Source organism: Microplitis mediator, chromosome 10 (assembly GCF_029852145.1).
Source record: "Microplitis mediator isolate UGA2020A chromosome 10, iyMicMedi2.1, whole genome shotgun sequence".
NCBI lineage: Eukaryota > Metazoa > Arthropoda > Insecta > Hymenoptera > Braconidae > Microplitis > Microplitis mediator.
In genome coordinates, this window is record NC_079978.1 from 1378838 (window position 1) to 1396597 (window position 17760).

Genomic DNA, 17760 nt, shown 5'->3' on the forward strand with positions numbered 1-17760 from the left:
AGCAACATAAATATCTTAAAAAATTTTAATATCTTTTCTTGAAAAGAAAATTAAACTCATTATAAATAATAAGCATTTATAAATATACTTACAAACAACAAGTAAAAAAAAAGTTAACAACACTTTAGCTGATAAGACCTCTGCCATAGTAATAGTTTTGTTTAAATTTATTGTACTGACTTATATTTAAGACTGAATAATATTCCTTTTGGAAATACATGCTTTTTATATATTTAGCTATCAATACATAGAACACAGTAAATATTTTATGATAGAAAATTGAAGGTAATAGATAAAAGCGAGTAATTGTAATGCGCACAGTTACTATAACTTGAATTTTTAATAAGGAAAATGGAAAAAAAATATGTTTTCTTTATACAATTTTAATATTCAAAAATAATATTAATAATTTTTAATAAAATCAATTTGATAAATAAATATACCGTATTTATAAAAAAAAAAATTTGGAAAATCCAAAAGTGCACGCCTCGAACGCTCATTTTGTTTTTTTTTAAAGTTAAATTTCCAATAAAATTGAATATCCCGCTCTTTTCCCATAGAAATTCCCATGGTAAATATACGGTAATAAAGGTAAAAAAAAATATAAGGAGATCATTCCTAATGAAAAATGGCGGCAGTGTGTGTTTGTTTACATGTAAGATTGCCAGTTTTAACCGTAATGATTTATTTTTAAAAAAACGAGAAGGCCTACAGTAGTGATTTTCGAAAGGAACCTTCTTTGCTTATTTCTGAAAATTTAAAAAAAAAAATTAAGTAGTTTCGTCAAGTCGTTCTCGAGATATCCGTACCACGCCGTTTTTTTGAACCACAGACTAATGGACGTCCACGATAAATTTTTTTTAATGAACTTTTTTTTATATTAATACATATTAGACAAATTAAAAAAAGTATCAGGATTATTTATTAGTGTTTCAGCTTTATATTGATGTGCTTTTCATAATGTGTAAGATCAATAGAAAAAAAATATATGCACTTTAATGAGTAGAAATCGTGTGACCTTGACAGGTCGGTTATAAAGCACAACCTCTCCGCTTCGCTTCCGAGGCGTGCAAAATACATACATGTATAAATAATTTTGTATGAAATATAAAAAATATTTAGACAATTGTTTAAATTTCCTGGTCAGACTCTTAGCGATAAGGTTTATCACAGTAAGGTTACAGGTGTGCAAACATAATCGGGCAAATATATGTAAGCCCGACGAGCTGCCTGGCTAGGCTTCCAATCAGCCTCCTGAGAGCTCACCCCTCAGAAAATGTAAACCCCTCAGAGAAACAACGGACCAATCATGAGAAAAAACAGTAATAATTAAATGGGATCTATGAACCTTTAGAACGTACAGTAGTTTCGAAGTAACAATGCAGCAAAGAAGCAACATCGTAATTTGCCAAAACTTTATCATTGTTTGATTATTCAAAACCTATATTTCATAATTGAAGTTTTTAATTGTTATACGTAAGTCCTCATACTACCGACTTATACATACATTTTTATATAAATAACTTTCCAAAAGCTTATAATTTCAATTCTTGCGAATGTATAAAAACATATATTTTAAATTTTATTTTCTTCATGTTATTACGTATTGACCTGATACTGTCAAAATTAAATGACATTAATTTTATGTCAATAAAATGATAATCGTTAAAAATTATATTTTTATACTCTTTTGACTATAAATCAATGACAAATATTTAATTTAATTGAGAAATACAATAAAAGTATTAGTTTAAAAGACAACTTGAGTAAATATCAATAAAATAAAAAGTAAATTAGTTAATTATGATGGAAAGATTCAAATATAAATAGCGAATTAATAATTTATTTTTTTGATTATGATTATTTTATATTCTCATGTTTTAAATACTTTTATTTACATTTATGTGTGTATTAGAAAAAATATTTATTTTGCGTACGTCCAATTATACGTCTGTGCCGCATTCGAATTTACAGTGTAAACCACACGGTATTCGCAAGTTTCCAATCGTTGTTGAAAGATACGATATACCCTGGATCTATCATTGCAATAAACCACAAAGCATGTGTACACTAGTAAACGCATGAGTTGTTCAATAACTTTAGTATATATCGATAGCTTAAATGTGAATATATACATACATATAAGCAAATACACTATTCTATGCATGTAGTGTATACATACCACTGCAGATTTTCGTAATTGCACAACCGCAATTTTATGTACACACAAATACCGCCTATCTAAATATCTACTCCAATAACCTATCAAAATTTAAATTAAATACTTTCATCCAAAAACTTAGAATATCAGTCATTATAAAAAATAAAAAAAATTCAACCTAATTGAATATTAATTTTTAAATTATTTATTTATACATGAGCGTTTTCATACGTAACTGGGTAATTTAAAATAAATTTATTTAAAAAATAAAATTCGTATTTACATAGTTAAATTAATGTAATAGCAGAAAAAATTAAAAGTTGGAAAGTTTAAAAAAATGAGTAAAAAAAAGTAATGAAAAATCGGTGATACGGAAAAAATAATAAATTTTCTTAACAGCATTGGAATCAGAAGTATCTGTGATGGTAGAAGTAGCATAAGTAATAGTGACTTGATAAGAAAAGAGACTGAAGGATCGAGACATCTGGTAGTCACTGGACGATTACGAATTCAATATCAGGCTTGAAAGATATTAGCATAGATATCGACTCTGTGACCTGGACTTGTACTCTGCTCTACTCTGCCAGTCTTGGATATTTCCTTATAATACTATACTAAACTGTACTATCCTACTACTATATACAATACCCAAGAATCGTTTTAACTCCGTCCACTTGGTTTCGTATCGTATTTTATCGTGAAAAATATGTTGCTGCCAAATCGAAATATCGTTTCAGCCATTTCTCTCGCATTTTTTCGCATACTATTTCCGAAATTCCAAACACGTTGTAGCATTCAAAATATTTATACTAGTGTTATCTAAAAGAATTAAATTTATACATATGTTTTTTTTTAGAATTTTTCATATAAGTCTAGAAATCAAACCTCCAGAACTTTATTTCTTAAGGGCTCTTGTAGATGACTTTTATTTCATTTTTACTTAAATTTATGATTCATAAAAAATTAATAAATTTCATCTCACGAAAATTTCAAAATGATATACCGCACAATTAATTGTTATAATATTTTATGACATCTGTATTTGCCTTTGGACAGATTCAGAAGTTAATTTTAATGAAAAAATTGAATTTATCAATTTAAAAATTTGAATACTTTTAGCTTCGGATTGCGGATTTTAGACTATCTTACATGTAAATAACATTTATTCATGCACATATTTGTTTTATTTTGTTGTAGATCCATGTCTTGATAAATACTGCGGCGCGGGAAGGAAATGCCGACTCTCACCTGATGGAGGTGTTGCTTTGTGTGTTTGTATTAAAAAATGTGGTATACGACACAGGCCTGTTTGCGGAAGTGATGGAAAAGTTTATGCAAATCACTGCGAGCTCCATCGGGCTGCTTGTAATAAAGGAACTCCACTTACTGTCAGCAGATTGATGCGATGTTTACATCAAGGTACTTTTATAAACTCATTTTACTAAATTTATTTATTGAAGCGGTTTTACTAAGAAAAAAAAAAAAAAAAAAAAAAAAAAAAAAAAAAAAAAAAATTCCTTCGAGCCGGATTTGAACCAGCGACCTATGGATTTCTCTTATCATTCATTACTCTACAGTCCACCGCTCTACCAACTGAGCTATCGAAGGCCATGAGAGTCGGATCTCTCTGTAATTATTTATACAATACACTAATCATATTAACTGACATTTTTTAACAAAAGTTCATTCTCTTCTTTTAATTACATTAAAATAAGTAGAATAAAGTATTGTATGATTAAAATTTCAATTTGAAAGGATCTAAAGTTCGAAAATACTCATAATAATTAAAAATGATGTGAAAGTATATTAAATTTTCTCAGCATGCTGTTATAATCACAAAATGAAAAGTTAAGCAAACCCCTCAGTAGAGCAGTCAACTGTTAATATATTAATTAATGAGTAGGGGAGGGTGGGGCAGAGCGGCCCCCCTAAGCCAATTATTATTTTTTGTGGCTTTCAACCATAAGATCACTTTACTTTTGTCCTATTTCGAACAAATTTATGGACATTTTGCCAAAATTCTGAAAAAAATTTTTTTTTTTTTGTGGGGCAGAGCGGCCCCCCTTCAAAAAGTGATAAAAAAATTTTTTTTTTCGTTTTTTTTTTTTTTTAAATTGTTTTCATCATTAAGAATGTATTTCTTTCTCTTGACAACTATTTTTGGTTTTATATTACTCGAAAAAAATTTTTTAAAGCGTAAAAAATCGTTCACTCTCGATTACCTTAATTACTAATTGTTGTTTAATAAAAAAAAAAAAATCAATTCTATAATTTTACTTTATTTCAAAAATTTATCAACTAAAAAAAAAAATTTAATTTTTATAAATTTTTAGTGACCAAATTAGCATCTTACATAGAGAAACAGCCGAAAAATATGAAAATATAATTTTTTCGGAAGTTTCGGCTGGTCCATTTTGCCCCAGGTGTTATACGTAGGGCTAGAAATGTGGAATTATAATCATTTTTTTTTAATTTGACGATAAAAATATGAAAAAATCACTTTTTCAAAATTTTGGGCTTGTCCATTTTGCCCCAAATGTCATGCGTAGGGGTAAAAATGCGCAAACATATCGGATTTATAGTAATTAGTCGAAAAAAAAAAAATTTTTTTTTTGGTCAAAATTTCAGGGGGGCCGCTCTGCCCCACCCTCCCCTATATAATTTTTAAAATTTTTATGCAACTGATGATTTAAATTTTATTTGCCAATAACAAAATGTATTATTATTATTATTATTATTAAACTTCATTGGAGCATATAACGTGATTTACAAGATATTACGTACGATATCTCATTTATAAATCAGCATTATTTCAAACGATATAACTTTGCTATGGTTTGTAATACTGTATAAGGCTTCTGGTGCCGCGAGGTTGGTAGGTTATTATTCCAAAAGTTTCTTGGCAACCACCAGCATAACTCGTGAGTTTCTGTATCGACTTGAACCGGTACCGTCGTCATCACACCAGCCTTCACTTCCTAATGCTTCATTCTGCTCTATATATATTCAAAATTATCTTGACCCATTTATCAAAAAAATTACCATCTTAATCAATAAAATTAAAACAATAACTCGTAACCCGTGACTTAAAATATTTAAAAAATGAACTTAATTTTAAAGGCATAATTAATTAAACAAAAAAGTATTTTACGGGTGAAAATAAAAATAAAAAAAGTTTTTTAAATGTTAAAAATGAGAAAATAAAGTCTGTTTCCTTGGCGTTTCAAAACATTCTCAGGGGTGATGGCCTCCATAAAAGTATTATGAAACTTTTTTCAGGAGAAGAGAACACGTGCATACTTTTTTATTCTTTTCATTTTTTCTTTATTTTTTCACTTGCCCATTTTTATTCCCTCGCACTATTTCTTTAGCACACATATATAGACACAGTAAAACTTGCATGCTTTCTTTTCATAGTCTAGTCTGGTTTTTCTCTTGAGGATTTGGGTCGATGATTCTCTCTTTGCACTAGCGCGTAACTCGATTGGAATTACGAGCACCAATAGTTTTGAGAATTCAATAAAAAGTCTATGGTATCATTAACTTTTCTGTCACTTACAACTGATACAAACTCTCTCATACTTATTCTTTTCCTCTATAGATTTATAAAAAGTAAATATATATATGTTTGCATTAAACCAACGTCTATAGAAAAGTATACTCTGGTACTTTATTCTGTATCCTCAATTCGTTTAAGTTTATATGTATCATCTATATACATTTACAAAGTATACAGATAAACTATATAGATATATAGATAGAGGTTCACCGTCAAAATGGATAAAGTCTACTTGGCATAATTTTAAATAAACCGAAACTATCGGAGAAACGTGCCAGGGGTTGCACTTTAAGTGATCAGAGTCTGGCCTAGTGCACATAGCGCATGGCAAAAGAACTAAACTCAGACTACTCACGTAGTCCAGATTACGCTACACCAGGAGAATGAACAAGAGGCTGAAGGTAAAGAGGAAGGAAAACAGGAAAAGCAATTTCACAGGAGTTAGATAGTGTTCTCATGTGCTACTATACAACTTTTATTTCCAAGAATATGTGGTGAAAAATACTTGTTCTCATACTTTCTCTTAAGCTTTTTATTTTTTTTTTATCCTTAATCCCTTCCATCCTCTATACACACTACTCTCATTTAGCTGTATTCCCAAACTTTTTTTTTTACATAAATTAACTAAAACAAAATCATTAATTATAAATGCATTTAATTTTAAACTCATATTAAAATTTCTTTTTTTTTTTTCAATAACTTTATAAATTAAGTGATAAAAAAATTCCTTATGACTTTTTAGAAATATTTAAATGCATTTAAAAGATAAATTATAGAGTACTTTGAAGATAGTAAATAAAAAAAGTTTATAGAGGGTAATGAGATAGCGGATTTTTTCAGCAAAAGTATTTTATCATAGAGCGTATAGCAAAAGTCGATTAATACGATTAACTTTTGAAATTAAATCATCACTTATTAAACAAGTAATATACGGCACTCGCGCAAAGAGCTTTAAAGGATAGTATATATATATATATATATATATATATATATATATATAGTACAGTAAATAAAGAGGATACAGTACTGATGATGCTGCTCCCAAAAAGGATAGCACCGCTTTGAACCGTGGTGAAGTTTAAATCTCATTTTCATAGCATTAATATTTCCACTCCTGGTGTATATTGCAATATGACCTTATATTATATAGAAGAAGTAACCAACCGGAGAGAAATCTGTCACTTTGTACTCGGATTTTGTTTAAAAGCAGTCATAATATTGACTTTTCGGATTAAACCTATACTCACTTTCCAACGGTAAATATTTTATTCAAATTAATATTCACTTGTTACATTCATAGTCTTTATTTATTTAAATTTCATGCATATTCAAAGTTTTAATTAATATTTAAAATTTAAAAAGTTTTTAATACAAGTTAAAATTATTTCACTTGATTTATAATGTAGCTTCAATAATCCTAAAATTAATTGTCAATTTAATCGTTGGTCATATGGAATAAACTGCAGGTGTAATTACTCAATCATTAGACCCTATTTGTGTAAATATATGTACATGTAGATAAATGCATAGTAGATATTGTCGAATAATGCGTGTTGCAGGATTAGAACAAAGAGAGTAGAATAGGTAACCACTTCTAATGGAGAAGTGAGCAAGTGGATGGCAGAGTAAGAGAGACAGAGGGAGATTAAACAAATATGGTTATGAAGCGTGTCCAGAATAATCCAAGCGAATTACGCTTAGACTTCGATAACCTCTCGAGAATATATACCTACACTAATCGAAAACCCACGTGCTCTTATCGCTCCTACATTGTACGGTTAACACGCGCAACCGACGTATCACGGCTTATCCGGAAGCCAAAGGCCATGTGTACACCCTATACTGGCTCGAAAATTTTTTTATGTACCAACTAATAACTAATAACTAATAACGATTATTTATTTTTTGAACATATAAATAACTGCTTATGTCTGGGCTTAATCAACGGCTGCCGAATTTAGATCATTTTAATTGCACGCCTCGGAAGCGAAGCGGAGAGGTTGTGCTTTATAACCGACCTGTCAAGGTCACACGATTTCCACTCATTAAAGTGCATATATTTTTTTTCTATTACTCTTACACATTATGAAAAGCACATCAATATAAAGCTGAAACACTAATGAATAATCCTGATACTTTTTTTAACTTGTCCAATATGTATTAATATAAAAAAAAGTTCATTAAAAAAAATTTACCGCGGACGTGCATTAGTCTGTGGTTCAAAAAAACGGCGTGGTACGGATATCTCGAAAACGACTTGACGAAACTACTTAATTTTTTTTTCAAAATTTTCAGAAATAAGCAAAGAAGGTTCCTTTCAAAAATCACTACTGTAGGCCGTCTCGTTTTTTTAAAAATAAATCATTACGGTTAAAACCGGCAATCTTACATGTAAACAAACACACACTGCCGCCATTTTTCATTAGGAATGTTCTCCTTATTTATTTTTTTTTTTACTTTTATTACCGTATATTTACCATGGAAATTTCTATGGGAAAAGAGCGGGATATTCAATTTTATTCGAAATTTAACTTTTAAAAAAAAACATAACATGAGCGTTCGAGGCGTGCACTTTTGGATTTTCCAAATTTTTTTTTTTTTACAAAATATTTACAAAAATTTTTATTTTTCTGTGTAAATTTAGCCCGAATTTTAGTCGACATCAATTTATTTATGTGTTTATTTTCATATAGTATAAAAGCTTTATATTTGAAGCTTTGATCCGCGTATCATCGGTTTAATAAAATAAAAGTTAAATGTATATAGTATATCGTAAAAAAATCTAAAAGCATTGAACGAACTCACGATCACAGGTAATAGCTAGAAAGCTGAACTTGCCTGAAGCTTTCATGCCAGTTACAAGCAGAATATTGCAAGCGATTTCCATGGCAAATTACACGAACCGTACATCCCCGTTGGGCATACTGTAAACTGCAACATCCAACATGCAGGGTTAAATATTGTCCACGCTAAATTCGTGTATAGGTGCTATACTAATACACATAAATTACCTACATTGGCTATTATTTTAAATAATTACTTTTCGTCATACTGACAGAATGTCATGTCTCATGTTAAATTAAATTAAATTCGACAAAAAGTAGGATTTTTATTTTTTTAAATATTTTTATCGTGTCACTTTTAAAAAGTTTCAACATGTCGTTAAAAGGTGGCGTATGTTAATAGAGAAAAAAAAATGATATGAAAATATATTCTGTTCTTGACGTTTCTCTAATGTAAAAGAGAAAATCGTTGAACGAGAAAAATTTTTTAATAAATTTTACAAAACTTTTAATCTAATATATAATGAGACACAATATTTTTTTTTTTCAAAAAGTATTGTAGTATTCAAATTAAAAACTGACAGTGATTAAAATTAATCAAAACATTGCAATTAAAACTTTTTCATTTATATGCAAATATTCATTTATTTTTTAAATTTATTTGTATATCAATAACGAGACTTTTAATTAACAACCAAAAATATAATATTATTTATATAGATTCCAATATATTGAATACAAAAATTATTTGTATAATTGGCTGATAGATTTTTCATATGAAATTGTATCCTGAATAAATCGAAAAAAAAAATAATAATAATTAAATGTAAATTAAGGAAATTCAATAAAAAAAATCTAGTGACTTGCCAATCATCGTCATCACTATCATCATTATCGTTATTCCCCACTATCTTATGGACTATGAAAGGGTAATTGGTTGGTATTCGTTTCATAAATATGTATAGCGCAATCTAGCAACTAACAGGACGTTGATTCAATCATGCCCCGAATTTGTAGCCCTTATCCCATTTCCAAATGTGTATAATTTCATCGATATACATAAATCCATTTTGTTTATTTTAAATTTCATCCAAAATATACTTTTACATCAGTGTATCACTTACCCAATCATTCATTTATTCAATAAACTGACATTCACAAACGAATCAAAATATTCATCAAAAATATAAAATAAACAATTTTTTTTCCCTTCTCCGGTTGTAAAATTGAAAATTTTATTTTATTATCAATTATTTGTAATTGATTTATCGGTAAAAAATAAAATTCCATATGTTACTTTAAGAGAAATTTCAATTTTTTTAAATTAATAAATAGACAAAAGTTTTACTACTGATCTGCAGTTACTCACTAGTATATTTTTTTCTACTTTGATCCTTGCAAAATATAAATTTATATTTTACATTCAGACGTAAAAACGTAACATGAATAAAAAAAATTTACTTTAAAAATGATTTTCATCATACACATACAAAATAAAAATCCAAGTTACTTTAAAAGTTGATGTAAATTCAATCTTTACAATAGTACCAATCACTCGGATGTATCACGATCTATCTCCCTTTCTTCTAAAGTAAAAAAACCCATCAACTTCAAATAACATATCCCCTTTCTATACACATAGATCTATATATAATAGTAAAAGAGAGCAATAGTTTAGTTGAATCTACCCTCCGTTCCTTTACAAGTACTTTCCGTATAAGAACGCGTGTGGAATTCAAGCGGAACGCAATATCCTTTCCGGTATGAGTTTGGGAATCGTTAAAGTTTAGCAGTGTGTGCTGTGACGTGTAAAAAAGCGACAAGAATTTGTCGCGTCAACAGGTGTACTATCTCCATACATATATATAAACACAAACCCATAAATGTACAACGTACATGTGGGATGTACATATATGTGAATATGCATTTCGATATTCGGAGAATTTCGCATCTCACGACGCAATTCAATTTATCGGATCACCGAAAACCCCCTATACATATATAACCTAATATATATATATATATATATATATATATATATATATATATATATATATATATGTCTACATCTACATCTGTGGGGTATTAATTAAAGTAATTAATTGCTTGTTACAGAGGATCATCGAGAAACTCCGAAGGCTCTGCCGGTGGGCGAAGCTACTGCACCGACATTGGGACTAAAAACTGGAATAATAAATCATCAGGATGATGTTAGAGATAATCTTGTAGACATTGACGCCAATGATCTTAATGACTGTTCTGCTCAAGAATATGAAATAATGAAGGTACATATATGTTATTAAAAACTCTTTGTACACTGTAAAAAGAGCGGTGTTAAAAATGGACTCATTTTAACTCCGCCCGGTGTTAAAAATACCGGTGTTAAATCGGGGTAACCGGTGTAAAAGCGGAGTAAAATCGGTGTAAAGGCGGGGTAACCGGTGTAAAAACGGAGTAACATCGGTGTAAAAGCGGGATAACCGGTGTAAAAGTATAGGGTAAACTGCGTCCGCTTGGATTATTAACTTTAAAGATTATAAAACAGAAAAAATGTCAGTTCTTTATGAAAATTAATAAAGAATATCATTTATTAACAAGTATAGTGATCAAGTAATTAAAAATATTCACAAAGTAAAATATTTTAACACTGGTAAAAAATATCTACACCGGCGGCGGCGTTATTTTAACACCGGTCTAGAATATTTACAACGGTGGTGGCGTTATTTTAACACCGGTACAGAATATTTACACCGGTGACGGCGTTATTTTAACACCGCTTTCAGGGGTAAATTTAACACCGATAATTTTAACACCTACACCGTTTGGACTTACCCCGGTGATTTTTTACAGTGTAATAGTAAATAAATTTTAGCATAAACATATATTTGTTTAGGACAATCTTTTGCTGTATAATCATGCACGATTGATGACTCAAGACAATCACAGCAAGGAATATTTAGTCAGTATAATGTTCTCACATTATGATCAGAATAATAATGGTAATTTGGAGCGGGAGGAATTGGAGCAGGTGAGACAGACGATATAGATTATGCAACGCGCGCTATTGAAAATTGAGTAATGTAAATTTATTATAACATTCGCGATGGTAATGGTAATGCACTTAACTTGCAGATTGCCGAACGTGAAGACTTGGAGCAGCTGAGCAAGGGATGCTCTTTGGGACATATGATCAGTTATGACGATGCCGATAAAGATGGACGACTTAACATCAATGAATTTTACATGGCTTTTAGCAAGCTCTATAGTAACTTAAATTATATTATATTACTATTACTCTTACTCCTATAACTGTATTATTAAATTATGCACTGATTTTACTTTACTGAAATTCATTTATCATAAAACGTGCTGACTTTGCATAATGTTAAATTATTTTATAACTTATATTAACTATCTTTTCATACTCAGCTCTTTCTATTTTTATTTTGTGTAACACCCGATGTACGATATAATTTATCCTATTAAATCTCAAACAAATTAATGATAATTAATTACACGATTTAATTGATTTGTTTGTTGTTTATTGCAGGTGTGTCAGTTGTTTCTCTCGACAAATCGCTCGAGATCAATCACATTTCAGCACGCGTTGGTGATAACGTCGAGATAAAATGCGATGTTACAGGCACGCCACCGCCACCCCTTGTTTGGAGGCGTAACGAAGCCGACCTGGAAGCGCTATCGGAGCCTGAGGTATAATGATAAAAAAAAAAAAAAAACTATATTAAACACATAGCCATGGCTACAGTGTGTATTTAAGCCAAATGACGTTTACTCTTAACGTATAGTACTAAAATTAAAACTTTACACGAGGTGTACGGGTTATTTGTAAATAAATTTATTTATTTATTTATTTATAGATTCGTGTATTCAATGACGGTAGCTTGTATCTGACTCGTGTTCAATTACTCCATGCAGGAAATTATACTTGTCATGCTTTGAGGAATAAAGATGTTGTCCAAACTCATGTACTAACAGTACACAGTAAGTTACTGTCAGTTAAATTATTTTCTCGTATATCATATAAATCAAAACTTTTTATTTTGTAACAAAGCAATACCTGAAGTAAGAGTGACACCGAGATTACAATCAAAACGTCCTGGAGAAGAAGCGACAATGTCTTGTCACGTTGTTGGAGAGCCTTTGCCACGAGTCGAGTGGCTAAAAAACGACGAATCGCTTCATGAAGAAGACAAGTACGAAGTTGTTGGCAATGGAACAAAACTTATTGTCAGAAATATTGGATACGCTGACACTGGAGCTTATATGTGTCAAGCTACAAGTATCGGTGGACTTACTCGCGATATCAGCAGCTTGGTTATTCAAGAACAACCGACACCAAGTAATATTCTAAGCATTAATTTAATTTTGAATTTAGCAAAGGATTAGTCCCAATTAGCTGCATAACAATAGACTTTATAAAAGGATTTATTTAATCGGCTAATACGTACTTACTGATAGAGCAACAGTATAAGGGAGTAAAATGTTGCATCAGGAGCAATGAGACGCAACAAAACCACGTTCACCACAAAACCCGGTGATCGATCGATCGGCAGTTCCGTAGTTTTGACTCTTGATCCGATCCAAATTGCGGACTTTGTGGTTATCCGCTTGCCTGTAGCTTCAATTATCCCTCTTCACATCTCGCCATTCACTCACCCAACCAATAGAACAACAACATTCAATAAATAGATTAACAATTTGTATTATTTAAACCCATTTGATACGTTTCGTTAATTAAATTTACCTTATTTCTTTAAATTCATTCTATTTAGGTCAAAATTAATAATTTAAATTTAAATTAACTACTTAGAGTGTGAATTTTTTTAATTAAAATATTGTGAAAAGAAAAAATATTTTTATTTACCGTTTCGTTAAAGCAAAACTATATCATTATAAATTTCTTTTTTTTATTTAGTAAAGTAAATAATTAAAAAACTAATAAAAAAGGAATTTTTTTTTTATTAAAATTGGAATTTTTATCTACAGCAGCGGCTAATGAAGAACGGAGGTTCTTTTCATTTCACGAATGGGGTATATCCGTTTACGAGCCGTCTGCTTGTCGACTTTATCATCAAATTCATTCCACTGATATTATACCTGGGACGCAGGTACACTTTTTTTTTTCTTACAAATATTATGAAAAAAAAATTTTTTAAATACTAGTGAAATAACCAACTGAGTCAGTAATTTTAATTTATAATTACTCAAATAATTAATTGATTATTTTTTATGTTAAAAAAAAAATAATATCATGTTTGGCTTTTATTTTAGGAGTATGTTTGTGGAGAAAAGGATATACCATGCAGCTGGGGGCGAGCTATCAACGTTGCTAATCGTTATGTTTACGTAACACAGCCTGAGAAAGATAGAATTTTAGTTATCAGCAAAATTCAGATGGTCGTTGTTGATGTAAGAACTTTTTTTACACTTTATCTTGTCATCAAAATGTCACTAATGAATTTAAATTTTTGTTTCAACTTTAATAAAAATTTATAAAAAAGTAAACAGCATAATTTATGACCTCTTAAAGATAGCAGATAAAAGTTATTATTTTTTGTTTTTTTTTAATAAAGAGCCTAGTAATTATTAATTTATTAATAGATTTTTTGAAAATCTATCGCAGAGAGTTTCATGGCCTGTATTCAAAAAACCTTCTTATAATATCTTAAGGTATTAACATAATATATAAGTTACTGGCTTTTAAATATTCAAAGAAAAATGAATAGTTGAAAAGAAAAATCAGAATATTGAAAGCTTAATAAAATTAAGACCATTTATACATTTATCTTAAAAGCTCGATAACTTTAGACCAAATAATCGTATAAAATTTTCAAAGATAAATTTAAACTTAAAATTTATCAGCATTGAAAGTAATGGGTCCATCGTTTCTCTTTAAAAATTTATAGCTCGATAAATGGAGCTAACTATGATTTTATAAAATTACGACAATTTAAAATAACCATCCTAATAAATTGGATCTTGCTCATGTATGAACACGATTTTTACTTTTTATTTAAATTCGTTGAATCTTGTGCAAGTCATTCTGGTCAAAATGCTCATTGAATCAGATATATAGATAGATTGATTTCTGAAAAAATTAACTCAATGGACTAATAAAGTAAATTAAAACTAAAAATGTTTAAAATTTAGAGAAGACATTTCGATTAAATTTAAGAGTTTTATAACTCCATATTGATCCATTTGACCCAGATCGTAAAAATAAAATAAAAAATCACCAAGATAACAAATTATTTTTTCACCGTACAGTCGAGAAATAATTGACAGAACGTATTGGCTAAAGTTATTTTACCCGAGCTCGTCGCACGGTCAGTTGAACTATCGGGTACCGAATCATAGAACCAGAATTCGATTTTCGCCAGCGTATACCATCAACTTCACCGGCATAGACTATTTTATATTTTTTGTTAATAAAAAATTCAGCGTGAAATTGATAAAAGAAAAATGCTTTCAATATAAATTTCACACATATGCACGCAATAAAAATAGCCGTACTAAAAAAAAAACGTTTCTATTGAAAGCTAAAATAGATTCATTTTTAACAATACTAATTGATTGGCTCTCGAGGTATCCGGTTATCAATCAAGTTATAAATAATTAATATATTTATTTCAGGTCGTAGCAACAGACAAATACCCAGTCGAGCTCCAGTATGTACCGGCACTAGATCAAGTTTGGGTACTGAATTGGCGAAGCGAACGTAACATCGGTATCAAAACAATTCAAGTAATCAGAGATGCAGCCCAAAAAAGAAAACATCACACAGTACATCCGGAACCTATTGATGGACAATTTGATTTAGTCCGCGGTCTCTATATTCCCTTTCTCCAGGTTAAAATTTATATTACAATTTTAATAAATAATAGCGATACACGGAAAGAAAATTATGGGAAGTTTTCCTATGCATTATGGGAATGGTTTCCATAATGGTATGGGAAGAGTACCTATACTACTATAGGAATGGTTCCCATATAGTATGGGAATGATTCCCATACCATTATGAGAATAGTTCCCATAATGATATGGGAATGGTTCCCATAATGATATGGGAATGGTTCCCATACCATTATGGGAATGGTTCCCATAATATTATAGGAACCATTCCCATAATGGTATGGGAATCATTCCCATACTATTATGGGAATGGTTCCCATATTGGTATAGGAACTATTCCTATAATATTATGGGAACTATTCCCATAATGTTATGGGAACCATCCCTATAATATCATAAAATTTTTTTTTTGCACAATAGTGTAGAAATTTCCCAAAATTTAAATTTTCTTGAATGTTTTGTGCTGACATAAAAATTCCTATTAAAAATTTTAATGTTTTTTTGCCGAATTCGATTTTTTTTTTCAATGATTGAATTTTTGTTTTTATGTTTAATAATATTTCTGTGTATTGTAGAAGTGATTACCACACTTCTTTAAATTAATTTTTCAATGATAATATGGGAACCATTCCCATAATATTATAGGAATGGTTCCTATAATAGTATGGGAACTATTCCCATAATAATATGGGAATGATTCCCATAATGGTATACGAACCATTCCAATTGCATTATGGGAATCATTTCCATAATATTATGGGAATAGTTCCCATACTATTATAGGAACCATTCCCATAATATTATGGGAATGGTTCCTATAACTTATAGGAATGATTCCCATAATATTATAGAAAGTATTCCTATAAATTATAGGAACCATTCCTATAATTATAGGAACCATTCCTATAGTGTTATGGGTATCATTCCCATAATTATAGGAACTATTCCTATAATTATGGGAATCATTCCTATAATTATAGGAACCGCTTCCATAATTTATGGTCGTAATTCCTATGATGGTATAGGAAAAAATTTTACAAAATTATGGGAACCGCTGCCATAATTTTCTTTCCGTGTAGATTTAATTACAATATAAATTAATCAATGTCCTTTAAAACCTTTTCCAGGATATCGGTCACATGTTTAAATACGGATACGTCACTCATACTAATCAACGGGGCATGTACAAGCTTGATCTAGCAAACATGCGGTACACCAGAAGCGCCGATCTCGCACCATACAATTGCGTCCCCGCCCACATTCAATTTCCAGCCTTGTGTAAGTTACATACTCCAATATTTCGCATTATCATATCTCCTCTGTAGTGTTTATTAATGTGATAATGATTTCCCTCTCGCTATATGTATAATAGATAAATATTTGTATATTTATTCATTTGGAAATTGAATATATGTTTATTTATTTATTTAATTAATTAAATAAATAAATAAACGATAAATAAAATTGACTTGACACCGATTGTTTGCCAATTAATTCACATCACTCATTGGTATATTTATTCGGAATATATACATATATTTTTTTGTCATTGATTGTAAATAAATAAACTTTTTTGCAGATGGATTTGTGATATTACAATGCGAGGAACCAATTACGGGCAAAGCAACGGGGCAACTTCTATTAGATTACTTGACGGATACGGTTTTGTCTCACAAACCAGGACTTATCGGGAAACCCATGGTATCACCAGATTCACGTCACGTTGTCACGTTGGACAAACAAGCCAGTGGAGTTATACTTGTTGTCCAAGAAATACTACGTAAGTTACTTTTCTTTTTATTTCTACCTTTTATTTTAGTTACTTACTGTACAAAAAAAATATTAATTTACTTGGTAATGCATTCACGTATATTTCAAATATTAAATCATTTTATTTACTTTGTCGCCAGTTTACCTAGTTTATTAGCTGATAAAATGTTATTTTTTATATTAATGTTTATGTACATTAACTTGTAAATATTTCAGCAAATGGTTTGAAATTTTCATTTGACGTTAAAACGACATTGAATATCAGCGATATTACCTTTTATCCATCACAAACAACTCATGGATATGATTTATATGCTTCGTCAACAGATAAAGAAGACATACTCTTTCTTAATTTAGCTACAGGTAATTTTATATATTTCAATTAGTATATTCATTAATTTGGTGGATTTTATTATTAATAATTAATAAAAATATAATAATATATGATCCTAAAGTTAGCAGACATTTAAAAAATTTTTGAATTTTTTTCGTTTTTCAACAAATCAATTGCAAAAAAATAAAATAAAAATATGCACATGTAGAAAATTTAAAAAACTATAGGTGCAATTTTTTTTTTTATGTTTTATCGTCTGAAAAAAAGTCCAAACATTATT

General features: G+C 29.7%; 1 protein-coding gene and 1 non-coding gene across 3 annotated transcripts in view; one reads left to right on the forward strand and one right to left on the reverse strand.

Annotated features, from left to right (window-relative positions):
• Window positions 1-17760, forward strand: part of LOC130676217 (follistatin-related protein 5-like) — a 205507-nt gene that overhangs the window by 184864 nt on the left and 2883 nt on the right. Inside the window, exons 1-14 of one of the 2 annotated variants that reach the window (XM_057482309.1) lie at window positions 1242-1476; window positions 3359-3580; window positions 10619-10788; window positions 11397-11531; window positions 11636-11768; window positions 12054-12214; window positions 12382-12505; window positions 12576-12863; window positions 13511-13632; window positions 13796-13933; window positions 15158-15373; window positions 16504-16654; window positions 16956-17156; window positions 17363-17509. In XM_057482309.1, coding sequence (XP_057338292.1) covers window positions 3562-3580; window positions 10619-10788; window positions 11397-11531; window positions 11636-11768; window positions 12054-12214; window positions 12382-12505; window positions 12576-12863; window positions 13511-13632; window positions 13796-13933; window positions 15158-15373; window positions 16504-16654; window positions 16956-17156; window positions 17363-17509 — 2005 coding nt within the window. In that variant the 5' untranslated portion in view covers window positions 1242-1476; window positions 3359-3561. Of the gene's footprint in view, window positions 1-1241; window positions 1477-3358; window positions 3581-10618; window positions 10789-11396; window positions 11532-11635; window positions 11769-12053; window positions 12215-12381; window positions 12506-12575; window positions 12864-13510; window positions 13633-13795; window positions 13934-15157; window positions 15374-16503; window positions 16655-16955; window positions 17157-17362; window positions 17510-17760 lie in introns of those variants that run through there. The other variant, XM_057482308.1, reaches the window with a different exon arrangement.
• Window positions 3677-3769, reverse strand: Trnay-gua (transfer RNA tyrosine (anticodon GUA)). Its single transcript has 2 exons — window positions 3733-3769; window positions 3677-3712 (listed from the first exon to the last, which is right to left on the reverse strand). It is a non-coding gene; the product is annotated as a tRNA-Tyr (tRNA).